We start from the raw sequence: 17,046 nt of genomic DNA, 5'->3' as shown, positions 1-17,046 counted from the left end.
AGCAAATCAGTCCCAATCCCCAGACACACTCTGAACTAATTAAACTATAACCCTCGTAAAATTGACTATTTAATAAAACGCGATCGTATTTAACATTCGTTTGTCATAGAATCCATTTTAATTGGACTTTTACATGAAAACTTCAAGCTCCAAAAACCTTCCGGGGAATTTAATAGTTTCATGCTAACGCTAAAACAAACCATCCGGATACTAAAATATTTATTTCAATTTGAATTCAATTATAACTTCCCCCTTGGTAATGTGTGTGCAGGTAAAAGTTTATTATTCACTCTCATCTGTGAGATATCAGCAGAAGGTCTCCAATACATTTTAGGTGGTTGTATTACGAAAAAATCCTGAAAATTTCAGGTTTCTAAGTGAAAAACTACGGGAGTTGTGAGGGTTTATAAAATTCTCCAACCGAACTGTTTCTCCACTGATTTGAACGTCAATAACTCCAAAACTAATAGAGTTATCCCGGTAAAACTTTCAGAGCTTTCTATCATGAAAATCTGTAACTTTAATTCCACCAAAGTTATGGCAGTTTATAAAACTCTCCAACATATCTGATGTATGTCCTGAATGCTGGCTGGGTAAAAACAGTGAAAAAATTTTTCAGGGAGTGTGCTGAATTTCTTTACCAACATGATGAAATTGAGGAGAGTTTTATACAAGTTCAGGAGGATTTAGTCTAAAAGATCACTAATCACTTAGTGAAACCCTCATCTTTTTAGCTGTACCAGTTTTGCATTTAATCCAGTTTATAAAGTTCTCCCAAGATTTATGTAAGTGATGCCCTTCAGTCAATTTTTTCCGTTACGTTGGAGAACTTTATAATTTCGTTACAACTAAAGTTGGAGTATTTAGCTAAAGTCTTTAGAAACTTCTCCCACTTGGGAGAGCAACCATTTAAATGTTCAAAGATTGACGTTGACGGATTTTTAAAATTAATGGAGCTAGGTGAGAGAGTTTTATAAATTCCCACATCTCCCTTGTTTTTCAAAATAGAAAATTGAAATTTTAAGTGTATACATAATATACACTCCTGTTGACTGTTAAATATTTTAATTTGAAGTTATTACACTTTATAAATTTCTCCTTCCTGTTTCATTCTTAACAAGGTTAATTGGTATGTAAATTATAGATTAGATTCGTTCGAATGCTTGTTTTGTGCATACGCTTTCCCGGGGAGTCAATCAAAATTGATGTCAAATAAATATTTATGGAATTTTTCGTAGTAACGCTAAAAAATGGTGAATTATGCTGTAAAACAGCAGAGAACTGGTAATTGGAAGATGCAAATGTATGCCCTTGTCCCTTGCCCCAACCCTCCAAACCGGTCAGTTGAATTTTTGCATTGGAATTGATGTTTTTTGATTTTATTCAGTTTAAAATGATTTAGTTGGAGAAGTTTATAAAACTCCACAACTCTCGTATAAATTGACTTACAAACTTGAAATGTAATTATGATTTTTTGAAATTTCTTCCAGGCAGTAAAACTACTTGGACTATATTGTATCATCATTCAATCCCTTAAGCGGTTTTTGAGTTATTTGATTTTATAAATTTCTCCCACTTGGAACTGAAAATGTCCTAAACACCACACTAAATTTACTTTCAAACAATTTCAGGTTTTTAGCACTTTTTAGCTTTAAAGCACTTAATTAACTCTTTTTCTCCCTCTTGGGAGAACTTTATAAACTTGAATAACTTCAAAACTATAGCAGTTAGAGAAATGCGGTTTTCACTGTCTGATTCGTTATCATTTCGGCTACATCCACCTACAATTTCAAGCCCCTAAGTTCACTCTAAAAAAAGCTGTTTCCTTTCATTTTTGAGCTAGAAACTTTCGGGATTATAATTTCTCCCGTTCGGTTTATGAGTAACTAAAAACCTTTAACATGCAAATTATGACCTAGTAAAGTTGCCGGCTCTAATTTATTCCCTTGCTGCAACAAAGGAAATATTCAGGAAAAGAGTTTCGAAAGGAAGTCACTTTCTTAGTTTTACGATTCAGCCAGGACGCATTAAATTGACACAGTCTCCCTATTTTAGGTCATTTTTTTCTTATTAAATAAGTTGAAATTTAGTATTATTGGAGAGTTTTATAAAATTCCTTTAAAGTCAGACAAACTGAAATGTTTGGGGTGTTTAGTCGTGTCAGTTGCAACGGTCTAACTGGAACAGTTGTGAGAGTTATAAACTTTTCCAACTTGAGAGAAAATCAAGAAAATTCACTTAAAATCTAGTTCAAATCCTGCAAAAGCCATTCGGATAATTAAGTGTGCAAATTTGCATTTTTTTAGTTAAGTTGGAGAGTTTTATAAACTCCTGTAACTTCAAGACTGTTGCAGTTAGGAAATTAAACTTTTCCATGTATTTAGTACCTACAGGGTGTCTCATTATACATGTTTATTCAAAAGTTGTAGAATTTGTTCGCAACTTGAATTATACAGGATATCCAAAAAAAATGTGACAGACCAAACTTATGTTTTTTTTTTTAATGAAACACCCTGTATATTATTCAACTTTTGAATAGGTCACATCGAGACGATTTCAACGATATATGGTTTCTGGAATTTATCTGTAATACTTTTCTAAAAAAATGCGAAAAAGTAAATTTTTCAAACCACCCTGTGATCGTTAATTCAAAACCAATCAGCTGCGCAGCACTCTGGTTAAACGTCAATAACTCGGTTATTTGACAAGTGACAGTAAAAGTGATTAGAAGTAAAATTGTAGAGAACATTCCGAGGTTTCTAAAAATACTATTAAATCAGGTGATCGAGTGTACCGTTTGGCCGCTAGAGGCCGTCAAAATTGACCGTTAATTCAAAACCAATCAGCTTCGCACCACTCTGGTTAAACGTCAATAACTCGGTTATTTGACAAGTGACAGTAAAAAGTGATTAGAAATAAAATTGTAGAAAACGTTTCAAGGTATCCAAAAACAGCATTAAATCAGGTGATCGAGTTCACCGTTGTGCAGCTAGAGGGCGTCAAATTTGACCGTTAACTAAAAAATTGTCAAATCCAATCAGCTGCGCAGCACTCAGTTTAAACGTCAATAACTCGGTAATTTGACAAGTGACAGTAAAAGTGATTAGAAGTAAAATTGTAGAGGACATTCCGAGGTTTCTAAAAATACCATTAGATCAGGTGATCGAGTGTACAGTTTGGCCGCTAGAGGCCGTCAAAATTGACCGTTAATTTAAAACTAATCAGCTGCGCAGCACTCAGTTTAAACGTCAATAACTCGGTAATTTGACAAGTGACAGTAAATGTGATTAAGAAATAAAATTGTAGAGAACGTTCCAAGGTTTCCAGAAATGCTAATAAATCAGACAATCGAGTTCACCGTTTGGCCGCTAGAGACCGTCAAAATTGACCGTTAATTCAAAACCAATCAGCTTCGCAGCACTCAGTTTAAACGTCAACAACTCGGTTATTTGACAAGTGACAGTAAAAGTGATTATAAGTAAAATTGTAGAGGACATTCCGAGGTTTCTAAAAATACCATTAGTTCAGGTGATCGAGTGTACAGTTTGGCCGCTAGAGGCCGTCAAAATTGACCGTTAATTTAAAACCAATCAGCTGCGCAGCACTCAGTTTAAACGTCAATAACTCGGTAATTTGACAAGTGACAGTAAAAGTGATTAGAAGTAAAATTGTAGAAGACATTCCGAAGTTTCTAAAAATACCATTAGATCAGGTGATCGAGTGCACAGTTTGGCCGCTAGAGGCCGTCAAAGTTTTTAAGACCGTTAATTTTAAGTCCTAAAAATATCCCTATTTAAGTATTCAAACAATATGAGAACTATTCGGGGTAGAAGATCAAAATTCGTCGAGGCGTCAAACTAATCAAATATTATCCAGTACGACAATGGCAAATTAGTTTTCCCTGAGGATGTGCGGCGAAGCGCGAAACCTCGAAGACAAAACGAAGAGGGATCGTTAAACCTCCCCTCCTTTAAGCTAATCATAGGGAAATTCTGATTTTCTACCCCGAAAAGGAGACATTTAAATGTTGCTAATGATGTTAGGTTAAAGTAGTAGACAATAGAAATTTACGAAAAAATTCTTCATGAGCGAGTAAATACCTGGATATTAAATTAAAGCTACCTTTTGTCTCAAAGTTTAAGTCTAGCGTATTAAGAAGTTCCAACCCCTTTATTGTGTTTTCTTAAGGACCCTTTTATTAATGAGGCTCAACGGCATTATCTTTTGCAAATTGCTTATTACCAGACGAGAAGGTACATTAAGTCCCTTAAATCCCTCGACGAAAATAAATGATTTCTTTCTACAAACCCTTAAATCATTCAAATAGGGAACATCATTATATTTTCAGGTTTGATACGATCTAATTCGGTTAATGAATGTTTCCAGGATAATTATGGTGATTTGAAGCTTTTCAAATGATTCAATTAACATAACCTTGATGAATATGACACACATTTGTTTAATAGTGTTACTTAACGAGTTTTCATAACTGTGTTATCTATGACATACCGTTTACTTTTAAATTTAGTAGAGATGCTTTTAAAACATTGTTCAAATTAGCCAAACTGACAAGTCTCTCTAGTAAATATATCAAATAACTTAAAGTTAAAGACAGTTTTAGCTAAAGTTGACAATTTTTACTTAAACAATCAATAATTCGGTTTCAATATTTTAAAGAAATTAGCAAATTACTTTTGACCACCCTATACAGAACCTACAGTAAAAATTGCAGTTTACTAAAAATACTCATTAAAATTTGATACACTGCAATTTACATAATTTAATTGTTTATGACACACATTTATTTTATATTTATTTTTCACTTACAAGGTGATCATTTTAAAGTCTTTAAAACCCTCTTTTGATCATATAGAATTTTTAGTGAAAATGTCATTTTGAGACACAACGCAACCAATTTAAAAAAGAAAAAAATTAAAAAATCATTTTTATTTTCCCTAGTGGATTGGAACTAAAAATACACCAAAAATTAAAGCTCTAACCTAAAAACTTACTTGTTGAGGCTATTTTAAATTTACATTAATTGTTGAAGTTTCAGAATGTGCAAACAGTGAATCAATTGTCTTAAAACCACAATTTTTGTAGATAAAACGAGTGTCATAAACTCTAAAATTATGCGAGAGAAATAAGGTGTGTCATAATTGAATGAGTTATTATTAAATACAATAAAACGAACCAAAAATTAAGGTTCTGACCTTCAAAATGAATTTTAACGTCATTTTGAGTGATGGCAATGATTTTTAAGGTTTACGGATGTTAAAAATATCATTATACATTGCAATAACACCAAAAAAAAAAATGTGTAAATAAAACGAGTGTCATAAACATTTAAATTATGCGAGAGAAATAAAGTGTGTGTCATACTTTAATGAGTTATGATTAAATGCTTTAAAATGAGTCAAAAATTATGGTTTTAACTTTGAAACTGAATTTTTACATGATTTTAAGTGTTGAGTTGCTCTGGAAGGATTAGATATTAAAAACTGTCTTATACATTGCGATAAAACGAGTGTCATAAACATTTAAATTATGTGAGATAAATAAAGTGTGTGTCATACTTTAATGAGTTATGATTAAATGCTTTAAAATGAGACAAAAATTATGGTTTTACCTTTGAAACTGAATTTTTGCACCATTTTGAGTGTTGAGTTGCTCTGGAAAGATTATATATTAAAAACTGTCTTATACATTGCATTAACACAAGAAAATCAATATGTAAACAAAATGAGTGTTATACACATTCAAATTATGCGAGAGAAATAAAGTGGGTGTCATATTTCACTGAGTTGTGACTAAATGCAAGAAAATGGCAAAAAACATTCTATCGAATGTCATTACGTCCATCGACACTTTACAGTGACCCACGGAATTTCATTTGGTTTTTCCCCTACGGGGAATGTAATAAAAGGTGATTTTGACGTTTTTCGAGGTCGAAATCGACGGCCATGTTTGATTATCGTTGTAAACACGACACGATATCCCATTAACAAAACGTAATCCGAGTTTCCTTCTCGTAAACCTTTTTGGAATTCCGTAGCAAGATTGGCCGCCATATTGCCGGTTAACAATACCGCTTTTCACCCCTCCTCCCTTCTCTCTTAACGCCCTTAAGGATATGCTAATTGCTATCATTAACCCGTTGGTTTCATCTGCGTGTCGTCGCTTAAATTGCTCTACCCAAAACCTTCAACACAGGTAATTACGAAGGTAAAACGATTTTGATTTTGTCTAGTGTAAGAAGGTCGTAAATAGTGTTTTTTAACACTGCGGAAAAGAATCTGAAAGTTGGTTTTTTAAGGTTTAGTTTAGATACAATTCTTGAGAAAATGGCGTTTTTGCACTTTTAGGGTTTCACTCAGCTCATCACTAAACAGTGCAGCGCAGCCATTCAAGGCTCACCAAAAACTCATTTTTTGGGCTACAGCCTTGATATTTTTGCTCATTTGTAGCCTTTATATTGAAGATTTACTGTGAATTTTTTAAGAACTTTTGGTCTTTTAGTTTTGAATGTTTTGGGCTGCAAAATGGCTGCCTTCAACTCATCATTAAACAGTGCAACGCAGTCTTTCAAGACTCAGCAAAAATTTCGTATCTGTCAATGTCAGTTTGACATCTATGACATTTGACAGGTGTCAGTAAAACTAGGCTACGTTAGGTTATAGGTGAGTAAGGCAAATTCGACACAAATATTTAACCTCTGGTCTGGAGGTATAAACAAAAAAATAAAAAGAATTTGACAGCTGCAAAAATTTGACAGATCAAAACGTCGTTAGTGTCAAACTAACCTAAATATCGTAAACTATCGATAATTAATGGTTACCAAAATGACGTTTGCGGTCAACAAACATTTTTTCTGCTTCCATGACGGTCACGTGACTTTTGTGACAGGATCACTATCACTTTGACATTTATGACATAATTGTGTCAAAAATGTCAGTTAAAGTCACGTGACTGTCATTAGGAAGCTCTTAAAACATTCCAGGACACATCAGAATAATCTGCAACCTTTTCTAGCTTTTGAAAGGTTCTAGAAACTGTTGGAACAATGTAGAACGCTCCAGAACATTCTAGAAGCTCTTATAGATAGTTCTAGAACGTTTTACAACATTTGGAAGTTTTGGTACGTTTGTTGAGGTTTTTAAAGTTTTATAGCTTCATGGAATGGTATTTGACAGTTTTGACTTATGGAACTAGCTCCAAACAAACGTCTGTCAAAAATCTTGCTCATGGAGTTATAAAATACTTTTAAAATGATTGCACTAGTATTAAGAAAGTTCTGTCATTTAATAGCTTCATGAAAAAGATTGTGATAGTTTCCAACTTTATGACAGATTGAAATATGCATTTACACGTCAAGACTGTCAAATTTCCACTCATAGAGCTATCAACAAGCATTTAACATAATTTTCAACTGAATTAACAATAAAAGTGCTTTGGAAAGGTGGTTTTCAAGACTAATAAGTTTATTTGTTTGAAATACCTACCGCCTTTTAAAGCAACAGCTTTAAATGACGAGATTTACCCTCCCCCTTCCCCCCCCCAACCCTAAATCAATCGATAAGCAAGCAATTAGACGATTAACGATCCGAAATTAGCATTTCTAAGCCTTTGTAAGGGTGCGGGCTGTCTCTGATAAAGGGATTACCACTTATTATAAATCCGAAGGGTGAAGAGAGCTGGATTTCTGCCAATATTTAGGTTTAAAGTCTACCTAAACTTTGGTTTCACTCTGTATACTCTGCTAACCGTTTAGAAAGTACTTTAAAAAGGATGATAACAGAGGCAAAGTTATTGGGTCAATAAAACCCAATTCTGGGCATATAACTTGAAGAAAATCAACATGGAAACGTTCCCGGATCCTTATTTAGACACTCCGGACCCATAAAACCGAATTGGCCCTCATATTTGGGGACATCAACTTATATTGGATAATACAATTTCAGTCAAAAAATTGAGCATTTTATTTGGTTTAGCGGTTAGAAATTCCACAGTTTCCCTCTCATTATACAGTTTACAAAATGGTATTAATTAAATTTTGGTAAGTTGAAACCTCTGGTATACATTTGGGTTGAATTTACGTAACAATAATCAATAATACGATCGGATCCTTTTCAATCAATTTTTCGTAATTTACAAACATATGACACACATTTTAGTAAATTTGATAGGAATCTTCATAATTTAAGAGAGTGTGATTCACATTTTATTTTAGTTTGTCCCTATCTCTATATATCGACCCTTAAGAAACTTGTTACCTTTTGTGCTTCATACTGCGACATACTTTTACCATATTATTCCTTTGTCAGCGGAAATATTCCGTGAATTTGGCAGTAACCGGGATTTTTAGAGGGGATTGATCGGAACTGTAAGATAAATTACACAGATGCCGCCCTATGCGAGTCTTCTAGGGAATTTCAATGTGTTGCATCGAGGAAAAACGTTCATAATTTGTAAGTGTACGACACGCATTTGTTCTAGTTTTACGTTGTAATTTGCTTTTTCAAGACTGTTAATCCCTGGTAATCCGGAAAAAGGTTCGGATCACCTTCTTGAGATAACTTCGTTCCACTTTTTGAGATGATTAATCTCCTAGCAGCTTTCGGACCACTTTACCCCCTCACACAAAAAACTTACTACTTTAGGATTCCGGTGGAACGTTTCGTTTTTACTTATTTCGACCCGAATTAAACTGAGGAAAGCATTAAAAAGGATTATCGCCCGGAATAATATGATGATAAGGAGGTGATGAGGACCGCCATTTTGCCCGTATTCCTTTGTTTCCTCTTTTTTTTAGGTTTAATTTGCTTTTATTGTTTGGGTTGAAGAGGGATGACATTCCTGGATTATTTGTGTATCTAACCAAAGTTTTATGTACTAAGTATTTTTTTTAATTTTCCTAATTTAGTAAGGTATGACACACATTTTACTTTTTTTCATCATTTAGTCGATTATTTAGGCAGCCATTTTTGTTCTAGATGATAATCAGTGTTTTGTCTACATTTTTAGTTAAAATTACAGATAAGCGAGGTATTTGGCTTGAAAGGTAACCATAGTTTGAAGGGCCCTCACGTGGTTAGTTTGACAGTTAGCTACTTTATTCAAACGTCAAAATGCAGCTTAAACCTTCGGCTTTCTTTTGTCTAATTACAATCTTTTTGCTTAAATGAACAAAAAACAAGATATTGGGCTTGAAAGGCAACAACGCTCGTTACAAAAATTCAAAATTTGAGAGGTCAGAGTTTGATAGGTAGAAAGTGCATTCAAACGTTAAAAAACAAAAATGGTTGCCAAAACATCAAAATGTGTGTCATACTCCACAGAATTATCAAAAAAAAGTAAAATGTGTCTCATACTGATCTAAATTATGAAATATCGACATGAAAGTCAACAACGCCTGTGAGCAAGATGTTAATGTTTGACAGGCTCTCACATGGTAAGTTTGACAGTTAGCTACTTCATTCAAACGTCAAAATGTAGCTCAAAGTTTTGGCTTTCCTTTATCTAATTAATTCTTTTTGCTAAAGTTACAAATAAGCAAGATATTGAGATTGAAAGGCTACAACTCTGATATTCAAGTTTCCAATGTTGGAGAGGCCTTCACGTGGTTAGTATGATAGGTAGCAAGTGCGTTTACACGTCAAAAAAACAAAAATGGCTGCCGAAACATCAAAATGTGTGTCATACCACAGAATTATGAAAAAAAGTAAAATGTGTCTCATACTTGTCTAAATTATGAAATATCCACATGAAAGTTAACAACGCTTGTGAACAAGATATTAATGTTTGACAGGCTCTCACATGGTTAGTTTGACAGTTAGCTACTTCATTCAAACGTCAAAATGTAGCTTAAAGATTTGGCTTTCCTTTGTCTAATTAAATTTTTTTCGCTAAAGTTACGAATAAGCAAGATATTGAGATTGAAAGGCTACAACACTGGTATTCAAGTTTTCAATGAATGAGAGGCGCTCACGTGGTTAGTATGACAGTTAGCAAGTGCGTTCAAACGTCAAACAAACACAAAAATTGTTGCCAAAACATCAAAATGTGTGTCATAATCCACAAAATTATGAAAAAATTAAAATGTGTCTCATACTGATCTAAATTATGAAATATCCACATGAAAGTAAACAAGATGTTAATGTTTGACAAGCTCTCACATGGTAAGTTTGACAGCTAGCTACTTCATTCAAACGTCAAAATGTAGCTTAAAGCTTTGGCTTTCCATTGTCTTTTAATTTTTTTTTTTGCTTAAGTTACAAATAATCAAGATATTGAGATTGAAAGGCTACAACTCTGATATTCAAGTTTTCTTTGTTTGAGAGGCCTTTACGTGGTTTTTATGACAGATAGCAAGTGCGGTCACGCGTCAAAAAAACAAAAATGGTTGCCTAAACGTCAAAATGGGGGCATAATCCCCAAAATTTTTAAAAAAAAGTAAAATGTGTCTCATACTGATTTAAATTATGAAATATCGACATGAAAATCAATAACGCTTAAGTCAACGTTATTTTGACTGAATGCGTTTAAACGTCAAAATTGCTGTCATAATCTACTGAATTATAAAAAAAAACAAAATGTGTGTCATACCTATCTAAATTATAAAAGCAACATTAGAATACATTTCATAATTTAGCTGAGTATGACACACATTATGCTTTTTCATAATTCAGTGGATTATGACATCAAAGTGGCTATTTTGGCAGCCATTTTTGTTCAAGATGGTAAACAACAAACAGGAATTTCCGTTTCCGTTCCAAGGCACTCCTTCCGGACTTAATTGAAATATTTCAACGTTGTTCGCCCGAAAAAGCAAAATATAGCGTCATAATTTATGGTAGGCGCCCCCGCGACCGCACGATTTAATTACTAGTGACTCAATTTGGATGATTCGCTACAACCAGATCAGTTTTAATTACCGGCGGTTCAGAGTGGGGGCAAAAGGGGGTGTTGAGGACCGCAATTTAAATTGAACGTTAAAGGTAGAAAGGAGGGATCTTCAAGGAATTAACGGGGGTTAATTACACCGATTAGCATAACCCCCACCTTGGGTATTATTGTCAAGATGGCGGTCCTCCCATTACAACTTTACACCCCTTACTGGATACAACAACATAAAACTGACCCTAATACAAACTTTTAGAGGGTCCGATTGCATGATTAAGGGGATTGCATGACCGTAAACCGACATTCCCTCCCCCCCCTTCTCTATGTTTTTCTAACCTCAACTGAAGTAAGCTTGTATTATGTAAAAGTGTTCATTGGGGGCTAATTTTTATTAAAGTGCATTAAGGGGGTGCACCCAACGCCGCTTATAATAAAGGATTTGCATGCCAAAGTGCAGGCCTCGGATAATCCAGGGGGTGTTGTTAACCCTAATTCCTATTACAACTTTTTTATTTTCAAACTTTATGGGATTAAGCAAATTACTAGCCAGAGTATAAACTATGGGTATACGGAAGTCAAAAAAGTATTTTAACAGTTCACCCTGTAACTGTCAAATTAACGAAGTTTGATTAAGTCAAATTCTGAATATTTTTATTGCACTCTATCATTCAATCCTAAATAACTTCCTTATTTGGTCTACTTTTGCCAGACTTTTATACGTCAAAGAACAGCCAGTGAAATGAGCTTTTCAAAAATATCCCCCCATGAATTAATCGATGTTACGGTTTGGATGCTAGAAAGCTTCAAAGTTGATTGAAGAAATTCTTAACATATTTGCTGCACTCTGTTATTTAATCTTACATAACTTCCTTATTTGGCATATTTTTGCAAGACTTTTATATGTCAATGGATAGCCAGTGAAATGAGCTTTCCAAACTTATGCCCCCATGGGTGAATGGGTTTGATGGTTTGGTCGCTAAAGGGCTTTAAATATGACCCAAATCATTTTAAACTATTTAGGTGCAGTCTTTCATTCAATCCTAAATAACTTCCTTATTTGGCATACTTTTGCAAGACTTTTATATGTCAATGGATAGCTAGTAAAATGAGCTTTTCAAAAATATCCCTACATGGGTTAATGGGTTCAATGGTCTGACCTCCTAATTTCTCATAATTCATGTGAGTATGATGGTCACTTTATAAAAAACATAATTTGCAACTTTATGATTTTCATTTGTTTTAAATTTCATAATTTTTGTTGGTAATTATGCTCATTTTGACTTTTACAAGTTTTCCAGTGGCAAAAATGCTGAAATGTTTTTTTATTGTTTTGACCACTGCTTTCTGTTCAATTTTCTTGCACCCTTTTGTTTGAATCCAAAAAACTTTTTTTTTGACTAACGTGGTATAAATCTTTATATGTCAATGGATAGGTATTAAAATAAGCTTTCCAAAAGTATGCTCACATGGATTCATTGGTTTGATGGTTTGGCCACTAGAGGGCTTTAAAGTTGATTTAAGTAATTTTAAACAATTTAGATGCACTCTTTCATTCAATCCTAAATAACTTCCTTATTTGGCATACTTTTGCAAGACTTTTATATGTCAATAGATAGCCAACAAAATGAGCTTTTCAAAAATGTCCCTTTTTGTACTAAAATCTTTGACAGTTTGGCCACTAGAAGACTTAAAAAATTATATCTTTAGAGAGTATTGAAAGTGGTTCATTGACCATAAATCGATATCCAAAATGCAATTTATTAATTGAAAACCTCAACAGAGTATTGGAAACCGATCCAATTTCAATCGGACCGAGAGATTAAGTCATTGAGGAAGTTTTAAAGGTCGATTTCTATGAGGAAAATGGTCCGATCCGAGGATCTTCGGTTTAAACCGCTTTTTCTTTGAATTACTACTTTATCGTCGTTTTGTACACATAAAGAAATCCCCTAGGGAGTTTGAAAATCCTTCTATTACTATATAACTGAATTATTAAACCAGAGAAGGGAAAACTAGATTATATCCGGCTTATTGTTAACGTCAAGTTCTATAAAGCCCTTGGGGCGATTGTTACAACCGAGGATGGTCAATACGACCCTTAAACTGAGTATTAATTTTGGTATTTCACTGAAACTATACGAGTTACAAAACTTACGTCAGTTAATCCAAGTTTAAAAAAAAATTGGGAAAACTGGCACTAAACCCACTAAACCAAACTGGACACAAGTGTAGCAACAAGTTCGCACGAAACTCGCGAAAAATCGGACCGACGAGGAAAACGAAGTTTCCCGGAAACTTTCCCGCTTTAAACTGCAGGATCGACGGTTGATTTTCCTATTTTCCCTAGTAGGGAGGGCGTGCGCCCTCTGTCGGTCGACTTGTACCAGTTTTTTCGTGTCTGTATGTGTTAATCATAGAGTTTTATTGACTTACAGTTGCATTTGGCAAACAAAAAATGTGTGTCATACTTCAATGAATTATGAAAAAAGTTAAATGTGTGTCATACTAAGTTATGAAAGTTAGATTAGACATGCAACAACTTATCAATGTTTGCCTGACTTTCACATGATTAGTTTGACAAAGTTTTGGCTTTCATTTCTCTTATTGCATTTTTTTTGCTAAAATTACAAATAAGCGAGATTTATTTGACAGTTAGCAAGTTTGTTCAAACGTCAAAAAATATTAAAATGAATGTCATAATGCGCTGAATTATGAAATAAATAAATGTGTGTAATACTGATCTAAGTTATTATTATATCGTATTATTGACACTTTAGAGGGAGCCACCGTCATAATGTCGCTACTGCGACAAACTTTACACTGTACGGTAATTAGTCTGAAAATTATTATCCTCCAAAGTATATTCCGGTTACTAGAGACTTTATAGAGGCTCTATATCGTAATTTAAGAGGGCAACCGGTTGCGCCTAAAATAGAGCAAACATTCCCCCCCTATTTCAAGCCCTTTTGGCTGTAAATTAGCTCAAAAATTGCAATTTAAGACAAACATATTGAGTTCAAGGTTGTAATGAAAATTGTCATGATTTAAGTGTATATGATTTACCGATTTTTGTTAAGAAGGTTTGGTTTAAAAATTCTTGTACAGAAGGAGAAATGTGCAAAGTTTTGACAAGCTTGGTTCATCAGGGACGGAGCAGCACACTTTTTTTTAATAAAGTGACAATCATAATCCTTTAAATTATGCATATTTAATTAAAATAATTTGAAATAATAAAGAAATGACCATCATAACCATGCAAGTTATGAATATAAAGTGTAGTATTGAGTACAGTCCTTGAAGACTAGTTCTAGATTTATTGTACGACGTTTCCAGCTTGTTCGAAGCCATCATCAGATATTTTTCAACAAAATCGGGAATAATACGAAGAAAAGGGTTTTTATTAGGGAGGTTCGTAAAACCTTAAGGGTGTTTACAGTCGACAACATAATTACGGTCCTACACGGGTCTGGCGGATAAGTGGCCCTTTTCCTATGACAAAGTTCATTTTAAAGCGGTTACGGCCCATTATCGTGCTCCTTGAATTATTGTCGTACACAATTTACGCTTGTTTTGCATATATGGGACTTTATTTAGGTGCAGTTTAAATTTTACGAGGCCCGGATGTTATTTACGAGAGGAACCCAACCGTACCCGCTTGCATTAACTAATGAAACTGACCCTTTTTGTTATGATATCGCATTGTTAAGGTTTGCCGCTCAAGTTTTTGGTTTATTTACTTTTCGGAGCTATACAGTAACTAGCAACTTTGAGAAAGCTTTCCACACTGGTTATATAGTGTGAGTGAAAAATACAGTAAAAAATACTATAAATTTAAGTTTTGAGAATTTTCAAAAAAAGTTCCAAAAAAAAGACTTAAACATTTGCAAAATTAAAAATGTTTGTTCATTCAAATGAGCCACCCTGTATGTTATTATACGCTTTTTTCTAGTGCAAACTAAAGGCTACAGGGTGACCCCAAAAAGTGTTAAATAAAAAATGTTTTGTTTCTGAGACATTTAGAAATATATTTGACAGACATGCGGCGCCACTTAGCCGCCAGTCAATACAACCATTTACAGGAAACTGTAAATTTAGCTTCCCGTCATTTCAATGATTTTTTTGCTGGTTCCAGGAAAGTGGTGTAGATGGCAGTCAAAGTACTCACTTAAGTAAGTCAATGCACTATAACAAAGTTTATCGTTTAAACGGAAATTTTGAAAATTTACCGTAAATTTTAGGTTACAAGCTTTATTTTTCTACACAATAGACCCCAAAATGTCTTACTTGACAGTTGACGTGAAAATTTTGTCATTGAAGCAAAAATGTAGCCCAAAGTGTCAGTTTTCAGAAAATATCCCTTTTTAGTAAATCGGTTTAATCGTTTGGCCGCTAGAGGGCGACAAATTCATAACAAACTAATTTTTGGACACTGCTCACTTTGACCTTGAATAACTCGCTTATTTGACAGTTGACGTGAAATGTCATTGAAGCAAAAATCTAGCACAAAGTGTCAGTTTTTAGAAAATATCGCTTTTTAGTTAATCAGTTTAGTCGTTTTGCCGCTAGAGGGCGACAGAGTCATGACAAAGTAATTTTTAGATACTGCTCACTTTGACCTTGAATAACTCGCTTATTTGACAGTTGACGTGAAATGTCATTGAAGCAAAAATGTAGCCCAAAGTGTCAGTTTTAAGAAAATATCCCTTTTTAGTAAATCGGTTTAATCGTTTGGCCGCTAGAGGGCGACAAATTCATAACAAACTAATTTTTGGACACTGCTCACTTTGACCTTGAATAACTCGCTTATTTGACAGTTGACGTGAAATGTCATTGAAGCAAAAATCTAGCACAAAGTGTCAGTTTTTAGAAAATATCGCTTTTTAGTTAATCAGTTTAGTCGTTTTGGCCGCTAGAGGGCGACAGAGTCATGACAAAGTAATTTTTAGATACTGCTCACTTTGACCTTGAATAACTCGCTTATTTGACAGTTGACGTGAAATGTCATTGAAGCAAAAATGTAGCCCAAAAAGTCAGTTTTCAGAAAATATCCCCTCTCTAGTTAATCGGTTTAGTCGTTTGGCCTCTAGAGGGCGACAAACTCATGACAAACTAATTTTTGGACACTGCTCATATAAATATGGATAGCGTTTAAATCAATTTATTAGCACAAAACAAGCAATTTTAGAGTAAAAAAACTGATTGTTTTAAGTATAAAGAGTGCATTCCAGCCATTCTTGGAGGTTGAAAGTGGCCGCGTCCACTCCAGTTTTGTCTTTCCCAGTGAAAATGTCTGGAAAAACGAAAAAATCAGCGATAAACTCAAATTTTGATTGAACAAACTTACCAATCATAGTCTTCACCTTGCAGGCACACATTATAAAATCATCAAACTTGATTTCACCGTTTCGATTTCCGTATCGGTGCATCAGGATGTTAAGTACCCGATTGTTGAGCTGGTACCCTGCCGATTCCAGGCAGTTTCGCAGCTCAAATCCGCTGAAGGTTCCTGACTTATCACTATCGTGTAACGTCCACACGTTCTGTAACTCTTAAATTATAGTTTTGGTACCCAAACAATTGAATTTCGAACCTTCCAGGTTCTTAGGGAGGTCCACAACGATTTGAATTCTTCATAACCTAACTTCCCGGACCGGTCCGAATCCAACATGGCGATCATGCTACGGCAAACGTCTTTGGAGAACCCTCCAGATTGCGTGGTTAATTCTATAAAAGTGTAAACCTACTCAATTTTGGTTGGTTTAATCAAATGTAAACATAGTCATGTGTGTGAGTGGATGGTTGCCTTAAATTCTTTGATTAGTAGTAATAAGACAAAACAGTCATGCAATTTGACAACACTGTAATTCATGCATCTACTAGACCAACTTAATAGGACAAATCATGCAGTTTGGCAACGTTGCACCTACCAGCCATGGTGGTGGTGATTTTGGTCTTGGTAGCGTCATCCCCGGGGCAAAAATGGCCGCAAATTAGCCCCAGGAGTTGCATAACAAACGAGTCGGTTTCGACGCGGTTGGGCGGTGTTGCCGTCTCCGCTTTGCGGTGGTACCACTCGATCGGGTTCGCTTCTGCATCAGACCAGTTAAAACATACTCAAAGCGTGGCAACGTTGCCTGGGCACCT

At 34.5% G+C, this 17,046-nt stretch overlaps 2 protein-coding genes across 8 annotated transcripts in view; both read right to left on the bottom strand.

Moving 5' to 3' along the window:
• Positions 1 to 13,203, bottom strand: part of LOC145737159 (uncharacterized) — a 55,925-nt gene extending 42,722 nt beyond the window's left edge. The window contains exon 1 of the mRNA XM_081991748.1: positions 13,058 to 13,203. The gene's annotated coding sequence lies outside the window, so the exon portion shown is untranslated. The remainder of the gene's footprint in view (positions 1 to 13,057) is intronic.
• The window catches only part of CalpA (calpain A), a 149,385-nt gene that overhangs the window by 113,921 nt on the left and 18,418 nt on the right, over positions 1 to 17,046 (bottom strand). For 6 of the 7 annotated variants that reach the window (XM_081992003.1, XM_081992005.1, XM_081992004.1 and 3 more), the window contains 4 exons: positions 16,830 to 16,991; positions 16,493 to 16,626; positions 16,247 to 16,442; positions 16,059 to 16,192 (listed from right to left, as the gene is read on the bottom strand). In XM_081992003.1, the coding sequence (XP_081848129.1) occupies positions 16,107 to 16,192; positions 16,247 to 16,442; positions 16,493 to 16,626; positions 16,830 to 16,991 (578 nt within the window). In that variant the 3' untranslated portion in view covers positions 16,059 to 16,106. The remainder of the gene's footprint in view (positions 1 to 16,058; positions 16,193 to 16,246; positions 16,443 to 16,492; positions 16,627 to 16,829; positions 16,992 to 17,046) is intronic. The other variant, XM_081992001.1, reaches the window with a different exon arrangement.

Source organism: Ips typographus, linkage group LG13 (assembly GCF_016097725.1).
Source record: "Ips typographus isolate SLU linkage group LG13, UJ_Ityp_2.0, whole genome shotgun sequence".
NCBI classification, from domain to species: Eukaryota; Metazoa; Arthropoda; class Insecta; order Coleoptera; family Curculionidae; genus Ips; species Ips typographus.
Note: the sequence above shows the minus strand (reverse complement) of the source record. Positions and strands in the feature narration are given on the sequence as shown.